This window comes from Mizuhopecten yessoensis, unplaced genomic scaffold (assembly GCF_002113885.1).
Source record: "Mizuhopecten yessoensis strain PY_sf001 unplaced genomic scaffold, ASM211388v2 scaffold11183, whole genome shotgun sequence".
In the NCBI taxonomy this organism is placed as follows: Eukaryota; Metazoa; Mollusca; class Bivalvia; order Pectinida; family Pectinidae; genus Mizuhopecten; species Mizuhopecten yessoensis.
The window spans coordinates 2148425-2160432 of NW_018408921.1; the positions used below are offsets into that span (position 1 = coordinate 2148425).

General features: G+C 34.8%; 1 protein-coding gene across 5 annotated transcripts in view; it reads right to left on the minus strand.

Moving 5' to 3' along the window:
* Nucleotides 1-96: 96 nt before the first annotated feature.
* The window catches only part of LOC110440481 (ATP-dependent RNA helicase DDX19A-like), a 19523-nt gene continuing 7611 nt past the window's right edge, over nt 97-12008 (minus strand). For 4 of the 5 annotated variants that reach the window (XM_021483587.1, XM_021483588.1, XM_021483589.1 and 1 more), the window contains exons 3-12: nt 11303-11549; nt 10093-10234; nt 9119-9211; nt 8129-8231; nt 7651-7765; nt 7019-7196; nt 5556-5796; nt 4452-4614; nt 3678-3869; nt 97-2790 (exon numbers count right to left, since the gene is read on the minus strand). In XM_021483587.1, the coding sequence (XP_021339262.1) occupies nt 2729-2790; nt 3678-3869; nt 4452-4614; nt 5556-5796; nt 7019-7196; nt 7651-7765; nt 8129-8231; nt 9119-9211; nt 10093-10234; nt 11303-11549 (1536 nt within the window). In that variant the 3' untranslated portion in view covers nt 97-2728. The remainder of the gene's footprint in view (nt 2791-3677; nt 3870-4451; nt 4615-5555; nt 5797-7018; nt 7197-7650; nt 7766-8128; nt 8232-9118; nt 9212-10092; nt 10235-11302; nt 11550-12008) is intronic. The other variant, XM_021483591.1, reaches the window with a different exon arrangement.

The window sequence follows — 12008 nt, forward strand, 5'->3', positions numbered from 1 at the left end:
CTTTTTTCTCTCTCTGAAACTTTATAAACATTGCCATGAGTATGTCAAGATTTTTAAGTATTTCAGTACATCACAAAAATGAGCAAAGTATGAAAGCAAATTTTAAAGTTTTAATTGACCTCCTGTGGGAATCTGACATGATCATGACATAAAAATAATGAACAGGGTCGAGTGATTTTTTTTACATAATACAATGTGTTTAATTTTGTTTTGCAAATGAAATTTGTACAAATCATGTCTCAATCTATTTAAGCAACAGTAAAAAAATTTTTTGATTTGATTGGCCTCCCCATCTCCCATTCCACTCACTTTATTCGTAACTTTTTACGTCAGGAAAACCACTACTAGTATTACAGGATGCATATCTACATCCATCAATATGAACTGTGAAGTTTTTTTGTGTTTTTTTGTTACCAGGAGTGGCCAATCAATTCAAGCTCCCACATAAAAATGTCAACATATACAATATGTATTTTTTTGTAGCCATACACTTTGAAAAAACATAGCTGAAACTTGTTGCTCATCCAAATTCAAAGTCAAGCTATAATACTACATTTACAGAAAAATATTTTTTAATCTTGAAAAAATCGTTCATACAATAATTATGTTCATGTCCAACACATTGTAATCCTTTGTTTTTGGCAGGGTTCTTATTTTCACAATTTTCCTGATAATTGTTTTCCCCATCACAAATACAACTTGTACAATTTTCAGGAAATCAATTCTTAACCTTTTAGGAAATCTTAAAATTATGGACTGTGAAAGAAATGACATTCACAATATATCTGCATCAGTGATCGGTCATAGTCATTTCCCTTATAAAATCTACCCTTCAATTTTGTCATCAAGTAAGTCCTTATAATCACCACCCAGTAAACTGTAGGTATATTTGTCTAGATAGTGGATAAGACTTTCATTACCCTCTTCCCCGTGGTCTTATATACCGGTAATGAAGAAAGAACTTTGCAACTGATTGGTGGTTTCAGGCAAGGAAAGACTGAATTTATGCATGAGTATAACTATCAGTGAAACTACATATGGCAAGTAATTTTCATAACAGTTTTTAGCAGGAAAAAAAGTTGTACAGTACATGTATGTATTAGATATAAGGCTCACACAAAATATTGCACCAAGATCATCATTAATTGTATGCACCCGCGAGAGATTTTTTTGAGAAACAAACATAGAGTTATGCAAACAGACTCCCACTGAGAGATAGTTTAACAATGACACATATTTCAGATACAGACTTACAGCATACACCTGTAGCAGTGTCAAACAAATGACGCTGAATTAATGGTGTTCAAAATTAACTTTTGAAGTTGACTGAATATTAAAAGGAAGCATTTCATAAAAATATAAATACAGAGTGTAGTTTTGTGAGTATATATAATAATCCATTGACACAACTTTTTCTATTTGTAATACAATTGGTTTTCCCTTGCATATAAAATCACGGAACACTGGACAGGTGAGCTAAATTAACCTTCAGGGAGCTTAGTAAAGTATTGTGAACAACTAACTGCATGAGGCTACATGAGACTAATTGAGGATAATTTCTAAACCAAATATTGTATGCATTTTTCAGATTTTTGAAAATAAATTGGCAGCATGATGTCCCCCCGCAGAACAAGCAATAGTAGGCAAAAGTTATGTTTCAATAACTTAATGGATTACTGCTTTTTCAATATATATGTACCAAGAAATGTTTTTTTTCTATAACCATATATTTGGAGATGCCCCTAGCACTTGCACTTGAACACACAAAAATCACATTTAACTTGCAACAAATTAAAATACCATCGAAAGTATAAAGTAGTGTTTGTACATTGTATATAAGTCATTGTTTATAAAACACATGTGAACCTTGCCCAAACATCATAGCTCACTGTACATGTCATATCTCAGAAACTTGCAAAAGACATTTTATAAAGATCAGTGAACACATTTAGATATATCATGGACTGTTAAGTCAATGACTTAGGTTTGCAAAATACATGATTTTAATGAAATATATTGCGAGGAGCATTTTTTCTGCATTTATCCACGAAATTGGGGATAAATTTGGAATAAAACAAAATCATAATGAATAGAAGAGTGTCAAAAATGTCGGAATTTCAAAACTGATGAAATTATCAAATTTTGTGAAATTTAATAAAAATATTCTGAAGCAAAATCTCAAGAAATGTGTTTTCGGATGTTGAGATTTTGAGATTTGAAGAAATCTCAATAGTCGAGATGTTTCATCAGGATTAAAAAGTACAGCAGACCATTCATCTGTATACCCCCCGATACATACACACTGTAAGCAGACACTTTCATGAAGCTTCTTTAACTCATGTACATAAGATCAGAATCAACAAATTTTCCTTTAAATGAATAATTGAAGGAATTATCCTGACAAGGCATCAGTTCTTAATATTAACATTGGAAAACCTGTGTTTTATAAAAACTAAAAAATCAGTCTAGTTTTACAGGTGTCCAATATTTCACAGACTTTCATAATCATAAATTTAAAATCTATTGATACACATATTTTTAAAAAGAACGTTAACAAACTTGAGTGATGTTTTGTTTATTGTTCCTGTGTTATTACAATAACTTTTGCGATTTACTTGCACAAAATATTTCAAATTGCTCCTTGCTTATTATTGTAAGACACTACTCAATGTATGCAAGCCAAATACAAAATGAGTCTATTTTCACACCAAGTCCTCAGTGTCTAGTTCTATGTACCAATCTTCTCAATTTCATCAATGTCTTCAGCATCCAGTTTGACTATACTTCGTCCTGTGGAAGAGAAGAAAGAATAAAATGTATGCTTTGTATTATTTGAATATATAAACGAGAGGCCCAAGGTCCTTGAATCTGTCACCTGGATTTAGGAGGTATGGATGCTATTTAACCAGCAACTGGGGGAAGTTGTGATAGGCAATCAGTTTAAAACCATAATAGATAAGTGGTTTGAATTCGGAAGATATAAACAAACAGATTGATGATCAATTGCATTATCGATTTATAATTTTATGAGACTAAATACCTAAATAAAGTGGGAACACTACTGTTACATTAATAGACAGAGATGTAAACTTAAACATTAGGTTTTGTGCTTTTATAAAGAATAGATTTCAAGCAACTTTTATGCAGTTTTGTCAATCATATGCATGTAGTAAAAATCATAAGAATAATGACTTTCAATGCATACTTTCCATTGTATACATATGACACTTTGATTTCAATGTTGAACCGAATATATAGAATTTGGAATTTGTAATTGATAAACAGAATCAGAAAGGGCGAACTGATTGCTTTTCAATTAAAGTCACCCCATTACTATAAGGAGACGAGTACAAGATAATGTGAAGCTGCTCTATGAGTAAAAATTCTAATCATCAAAGGCTCAAGATACTATCAGCACAATTTGGATGAAACTTGCCAAGAAGTCAGAGTGGAGATGATGTTGAAAATAAATCATGTACTTATAATACCTATTCCTTTAATCTTAAATCGGACTCGCTCAGATAATTTACTTTCCAGACTGCAAATAATGCCATTTTCATATACAGAATCACCCTAGTTCTTTAGACAAAACTCAGGTTCTTTTCGACATTGGATACAGAACTGTCAGCATTAATGAAGCTCTACTCTATGCAAGACGGAATGTTCATGTAACTTACCGAAAAATTTCTCTATCGCCCTGAGAGTGCTGTAAGATCGTGAGTTGTCGATGAGATTGATAGCGATTCCATTTTTCCCAAATCGACCTGTCCTTCCAATACGATGTAGATACGTTTCGTTGTCTGGTTTCATGTCTTGTGTTAGGGGAAGGTCAAAGTTCACAACAACTGTCACCTGTTCTACGTCTATACCTGTAAATAAACAAACAAGTAAACATATTCAGACCGGCTCAAACGACCAGCTGTGTTAAGGATCCCTGTACCACTGCCAATAACAGACCGGCTCAAATGACCAGCTGTGTTAAGGATCCCTGTACCAGTGCCAATAACAGACCGGCTCAAACGACCAGCTGTGTTAAGGATCCCCGTACCACTGCCAATAACTGTTACCAGGCATTGGAAAATTTTATGGCTTCGTGTCTCGAAACATCAAAGTTTGACTGTAGCAGAGTAAAAGACTGATTAATAAACCAGTAAGTAGTTTATATATAGCCTCTAATTATTACCTTATTATCCTCTTGTTATTTATTCTAGGCAATTTAATTAAGGAGATGAAGTGCCTAAGCTTGCATTATTTACACTTACACATACTTAATCATACACAGCATTCAAACTTGTACTGGAGTTGGAGTATCCATGTCTAAAAGCTAAATAACAAAGGAAAGGAGATAAAGTGAGACATTCGCTGTAGTAACGAGCTTATCTTTAGCCATTACATTCGCTGTGATAACGACTTACCTCTAGTCGTTAATTTCGCTGTTATAAGGAGCTTACCTCTAGAAGTTACATTTGTTGTAATAAGAACTTTCTCCTTGCCGTCCTTGAATCTGTTGATGATTGCAGCTCTCTGTGCGATTTCAAGATCTCCACTCAACAGCCCAACAGCATGGCCGTCCTTGGTCATCTTTTCCGACAACCAATGGGCTGTGTTCCGTGTCTAAACATTGAACAAATAACATTCTCAAATAATCAGTGTTAAGAACATCTTAAAATTTTTTTTTTTTTTTTTTTTTTTTAAATCGGAACCGAGGCTTATATAGGATTTTCATCACATCTTATAATTATCAATGCATATTTTTAAGTCTGTGTGCGAACATGGATACACAATAGACATAAAAAGTTGGTTAAAGCTGAGGATGAGAAGTTGTACGATATTGTTACAGTTACCACAATTAACCCATGCTTGGTAATAAGCCCCCATCTATATAGATCTACTGCAGTTGCAAAGTTTTTTGTTCCTAATGGTAAAATCCATTTTTGCCCAATATTAAATTTGCCCTTCACATTTGATTAGGAGGCACGGTAGTCTAGTGGTAGGACGCCCGGCTCTAACTGAAGGGTTGCAGGTTCGAGTCACAGTACGGCACTGTGTTGTATCTTTGAGCAAGATACTTTACTCCGCTTGTTCCAGTCTACTCATGATCAGCTGTAAATGAGTATGTGGTTGGGCAGTGCTAGAATTGTAGAATACTAGCTGTGAGCACCGAAATGGCAGCACCGGCTGTATGCTCCCCAGGGAGTTGAGAACGCTATTGGCTGGTTGCAAAGGTCCTATAACCACAGATAAAAATTGGTGAACCGCTTTGAGACGACCTACCAACTAGATAGTGATGAAGAGATATGTAAGAACCTATAATTATTATTAATTACAATGTGTATCCTGTTGTTTACAAACATTCGCTGTAATGATAAATAAAAATCCCAGCATACAGTGTTTTTATTGCAGTATAAATACAGAGACAGAATTTGTAACCCTCATAGTCATCCCCAAGAAATGAAGTTAAAATAATCCACCTGTATTTATCATAAGATTCCCACAGACGTTATAGTATATATTTCTGTACAAAGTATCTTTGTCTTCTGGTAGAAAGAACTTACCGCACAAAAGATCATAGATTGTCCTATAGAAATGGATCCATATATATTTGATAATGCCTGGAATTTGCTTTCTTTATCTGTACACTCAATGTAAAATTGTTTAATATTGTCCAAACTCTGTTCTTCACGTCGCAATTTGATCACAACAGGGTTATTTGGGATCACAGCTTGAGCGAATCTCATCACGTCATCATCGTATGTGGCCGAAAATAACAACATCTGACAATCTTTCCTTAGTCCTCTGAAATGTAAATCAATGGCTGTGAGCATAGATAGATGTGGAAGAGAAAAAATTATAAACATGTAGGCCTGAAAAAACTTGTAATGGTAAGTTTCTAATTTAAAGAGAAGATACTATATACCAGGATACTGTGGTCGCAGTTTAACTTTCGCCTTTTTCGCTGTTCCCCAACGAGGGCGAATGTATCTCGAAAGGGAATATTAGAACACTACATGCAATATGTAGTAATTACATGTGAATGGTGAAATTAACACTGGGCGAACATGGACTTTATCGTCCAACAGGATATTTGGCTGGGCGAAAGTTCCCGGTATACAACATGGATGTGAAGATAGGTAGTTCCTAATAATGTACCTGAAGTTCTTTGAATTCTTATTATGCAAAATTAATGCATGTAAACTGTCAAAAAATATTCACTTACATACATATATTTACCAATATCAAAATGAAAGGAATCGAAAAGCATCAATGTTAAAAAAATCAAGATAATTTTAAAGCATATTGGTCTGTATTCAATGCAGCATGCCACACAGATGTTTGTTATACAATATGACGTGCTTTACTGAAGCTGATATTCATCTGTATATATTTCAAAAATGTAATATATTTCAAAAATGTACAAACCTACAAAAAAAATTAGACAATTATCTGTCTACCTAGGATGTATTTGTTACATATACAGACATGGACAACCACACTCAATTGTTAATAGAACTCACAGAAAGTATATCAAGTTCATCCCAGATGTATCGAAATCTGAAAAAGTCTGGAAAATATAGCTTACCTGGATATACTATTCGAATGACCTTGACATACTCTTCATTGAACATTGATCTGCATATCTAGGTCATCTCGATACTGTATACTGGGAAAGTTTTTCTACAGTTTATTTCAATTTTTGCCCCTCTCACCCTCTGCCATTATAAGTATACAGTACAGTGGTTACACATACAGGGGGAAACTGAAATAGTGCAAGCATTGAATCTAACAGATGAACAATAAATATTTGACAGGAAAAAGTTTCCTAGTATGCAGTATTCAAGGGAACTTGATATACTCTTATGACCTTGATATACTCTTTAAATGAACTTGAAATACTATTCAAATCCCCTTATCCCTGTGATTTCAGCGAACTCTTAAGATGAACTTAATATCATATTCAAACATTTTTGTTTCCTGTTGTTTTGAAAGAATTTGTAATATTTGAATGACCTTGACCTACCTTTGTATCCTAATTGACTGGTCCTGATGACCTTGAGTGGCAATCATGACATCAGCCTCATCTAAACAAAACACATCGATCTTCTTCAGGTCAAAGCTTTTAAATTTGAGTGACCAGTCAGCAACTGTTCCTGGGGTACCAATGATGATGTGACCTTGAACTTTTTGTCCTCTGGCAACTAAAGAAATATGAAATAATTATAGAGATTATAGAGCTTGATTTAAATAAAAGACTACACAGATTATTTATCATATTCATCACCCACAACCTAGAGTCTGTTGGTTTATGCAGAACAACCGGTTTGTCTGTTTTGAAAAGTAACATTTCAGTGTTAAATCCTGGCAGACCTGCCAGAATGTTTATGCCAACATTTCAAGGCTTTGTCAGGGCTCAACTTAAAGCAGTATCAGATTACTAGGTCCATCTTTATTTCATAAATGAATAGAAAAGACCTGTTTATGTTTTTACTGCCAAATAATGGAGATAGAGTCTCGTTCTGATCATATAACAATTAATGAGCTTTTGATTGAATCTATCGGTACATGTACAAGCCAAATCTTTACTCCTAATTACCTAACTACATTCAATAATCCTTAATGCAAAAAAAAAACCAATTACTATTTCGGCCTTACCTCTCTCTCCTCTTACAGCGTAAACCAGGGTGAAGTTTGTCATGTGTTTTGACATCTGTTCTATGTTCTCTCCGATTTGTAACGCTAGCTCATACGTCGGTGCTAAACAAAGGCACTGAAACAGGAGCAGACAATTATAAATAGCAACAGGATGTTCACATTTCTGACCATAAAAACTTCTCTTAAATAAGTTGGCAAGATAGCATAGCAGTAAGACCACGCTCAATGGAGGATATCAGTTAATACACGTCTACAATGTAAATTACAAATAACTATCTGACCAGGCAGAAAAATCTTTATAAGGGGATAAAGTCATTATGTTAATATCTGATCAAATAAAGATTCCTTTTAATTCTCCCTGTATTCAGCTGACTGCTAGATTTCCAATTTAAACTGGACTATTCAATATTTCGTCAAGCAACAAACATTGAAAATTGTAAATTATAAATCTTATAATAGATTACATCAGAGGAAGTACCTGTGGGTAGGGTTTGTTTGTATCTACACGACTCAGCATGGTCAGCACAAAGGCTGCTGTCTTGCCTGTTCCACTCTGGCTCTGGGCTATCATGTTTACTGGACTATAACATCAGATATACTTGTTAGTGAAACTCAACTATTGTTAGAAAATGTTGCCTTCCCTGCAGAATATGTTCTTTTGGGTCATGTTTCCTAAACATCAGACTATGTTACAAACAGTACTGTACAAACAAATCAGCTACAATGTTCATTGTTCATTGTTACAAACAAACTAATAGCTATTAAGTTCACCATACAAAAACATACCTAATGTAACAAACAAATCAGCCATCGTTTTCAAACTGTCATATCATACAAATGAACTAATTCCAAAACACTATTTCTGAACTTTTGGTTGAAGTACTTTTTTTTAAATTATAAATTAGTGATGTTGTGTGGAAGACATTACTTATTCAATGTTTCTGCTAAAAGTTTCTATTTGGTGGTGATACATTTTCAAGATTCTGACCTAAATTTCACAGAGCAGTCATTGAAAACTAGAGGCAAAACTGTAATAGGAGAGGAAAAATGTGTGGCCAGATCGGGATTTGAACCTTGGACCATCCAAACTCTAGACGGACGCTCTACCTATTGAGGCTACACGATTCCCAGCGATTGACCCAGTCTAGTTCCGCTACATGTCTCCCTCCTTTTTCGAGTCTTTGTCTACGAAGACATCACTATTTACAACCCAGGCACGACTATAACAACAGAAATGAAATGCATGGACAGGACCGGATTTTAACCTGGACCATCCAAACTCCAGATGGACACTCTACCAATGCAAATGAACTACCTGGTTTCTAGGGAATAACCTAGTCCAGCTCTGCTACACAATAAACTGCTTTGGTGTTACAATTCACTCATTTTGGGGGTTTCTGGGAACACTCTTACTGAATGACTGCAATCTCTACCAGGTATTTTTTCTCCAATGCAATGTCACACTTACGGATCAGCCAGTAAGCTAGGCAGAGCTGTTTCTTGAATCTTTGATGGAGCATTAAATTTCATATCATACAATCCTTGTAACAGCTCCTTCTTTCTAAAACACATAAGGAAAAAAACATCATTGTTTCAGCTAATATGAGAGATATATATAATACATATTTCAGAGATCCACCTAGTGCTAAACTGATTGTAAAATCTGGTTAAGTCTCTTGGTGTTCTATAGACAAGGGCATCAATGTAAGTTACCTTTTTGTGTGCAAGTCCAATCTCAGCTTCAAATGCAAGTCATTTTACACATCATATTGACTTGGTACATTAGGGGCAAAGGAGGGGGNTATAAGTAGATTTAATGTATAAAAGATGTCCCTGGATCTGAATACTAAATATCGGGAAATTTTCGTCCAGTTTAATTTTTTCGCCCTTTACAGTTAAAATTCAATGTTCGCCATTCACACATAATAACTACAGTATGCATATTATCTTGTTTACAAATGTTCGATGTAATGATAAATGAGCCCTAATTACGGAGGGCAAAAAAGGGGAAAACTAAGCTGCAGTAAAACAAATCCCAATATACAGTAGCTAATTTATTATTTTAATTATTCAAATAAACAAATTAAGTATGTAAGCTGAAAAATATAAGCCATCTACATGTATATATATAAGTACATATCTTACATTAACTTAATTTCACTGGCAAACTGAGATACATCTGTTTGATAGGGCTTCATGATTAAGTCCTATCAAACAGGTGAATCTCAGTTTGCCAGTGAAATATAATTGATGCAAAGTTATGTGTTTGCTATGGCCAGAATATAAAAATTGACTTCCAAAGCAGAAACGAAAAAGTGCAAAAGAAAAAAAAAGAAATCTTTAGGTGATATGGTCAAATAATAAGTTCCTACAAACAACACATACATCCTAAAACATTTTATATGAAACAGTCCTCAGGGTCAGCCTTAAACATAAACTTACAAGTTTAATGCTTCAAAAGATTTGACACTAAAGAGTGGTGAGTTGGGGTCGGCCTGTAGAATCTCCAGGTCCGCATGGACTGATGTTATAAGTTTCGACCGCACTAGTTTACTCATTGGTTCTTCTTTGCCCGTATCCACAGCTGAAATTATAACAATGTATTGATCTTGTGCTGCAACACACCATAATGACAGTCTTTTAGACCCATTGAAGTTTTCATTGCCCAAACTTTAGCCAAGAATATTCTACTTAGTTTCACTTAGTACTAGTAACAGGAAATAACGAAAATACAAGGCATCACAAGTGATACATTCACACATTGTGTGACAGATTTATATGTAAGAGGAAATGAATAGAAAATTCAATGATGTATCAGTATCTGCTCTAGTGTTTGCATTCTTCGATGGATAATAGATATTTATCGTGTAGTTTGTGTTTTCTAAAATAATTAGTGACCTTGACCTTTAACATAGAAACCCGAAGTGTGAACTTGTTCAAGGCATTAATTAATTGCCATATCAAACACTTACATGAAGATTCATGAAATTTTGTTGAGAAATGAAGTTGCTAGAGCAGTGACAAAGAGTGTCACATACATACGGGCTGAATCCCTCAAAATTTCATTGCGAGGGGATATCAAAAGAAAACAAATTTTCGGGCCACTTTTTCCCTCATGTTCACTATAGCTACTACACAGCACATGTATACTTGCCATTGAATAATAATCATCGTAGGAAAATAGCTCGCTTTAAAACACAACTTGGTCCATGACGTAAATGATTGCCAAAGACCTACTGTGTTTTTCATGGTGATTGTCTATGAGTGTACAGTTACTTTTTAACTCCGGAATGATGTTTTGATCAATATCATCTTTTCGCATACCGCTTGTCTTCCTAAATTTGACCTGATGATTCGAACAGTTATATAAATGTTTCATATAGCGGAGTTTTCCAAATGCAATGACCCATAACAATTTACGATTTAAGATGTTAACAGCATGTTCCACGAAGATTTGAGAGATCTGTCTTTCAAACTTAAGAGCCAAAGCTTGTTTTGGGAAATTAACCCTTTCACCCCTATGTAACTTTAGCAGACTCTACCATGCTTTGATCTGAATGAGCCCAATATTATGGTCTACAGTGGTGAAAGGGTTAAGTAAAACATGAAATGGAAGAGATCGAAATGCATTCTTGGCAAGATTGATCCTAACCTTGAGGTGTAGGACTACTTGGATTAAGACTACTTGGTTTATCACCGTCTGTTTTTGAAGAGTTGTTGTTATCAAGGACAGCTGTGTCAGTGCTGTTGGTTGCTGGGCTATCGCCGCTGCCTGTTTGTGTAGGTGCTGTTGTTTTACTGACTGCAGGATCAGGTTCTGTTGTTTTGTTGTTTGTAGTAGATGCTGTAGCACTGCTGACTGCTTTGTTTTCTGGGGTCTTGATGTCTAGATTTTTCACCTGCATTAACAAAAACATTTCAATGAGTGATATATATATACAAAATCTGAACTAGATTCAAGCATATTTTATTTGTCAATATTTTACTTGTCAATCAAAGAGCCTCAGCAGTAGGCCAGCCATCCTCAATACTCCAGGGGTTACCTCACTTTCTCTCTCTGCATCCCTGGAATATGTCATAGCAAAATCAAAGGCTCAGTGCACATGTGTGCCACATTGTGGATGAAACAGGAAGACTAGTTTGATCCTTTGATGTACAATCAAAACAATCTTGCGCTGTAGTCTAACAGTAAATTTGACTGGCTTTGATTTCGAAGAAGAGTGTCGCTTTTTTGTAATCTTTAAAGGACATGTATCAGTCTAGCTATTGGTAAGTTTTTATTACTTAAGAACATGTACATATCAAATAGCTAACTGTGTGCCTTCATTTTTGCTATGGCATAATCCGGTAGGGGTGGG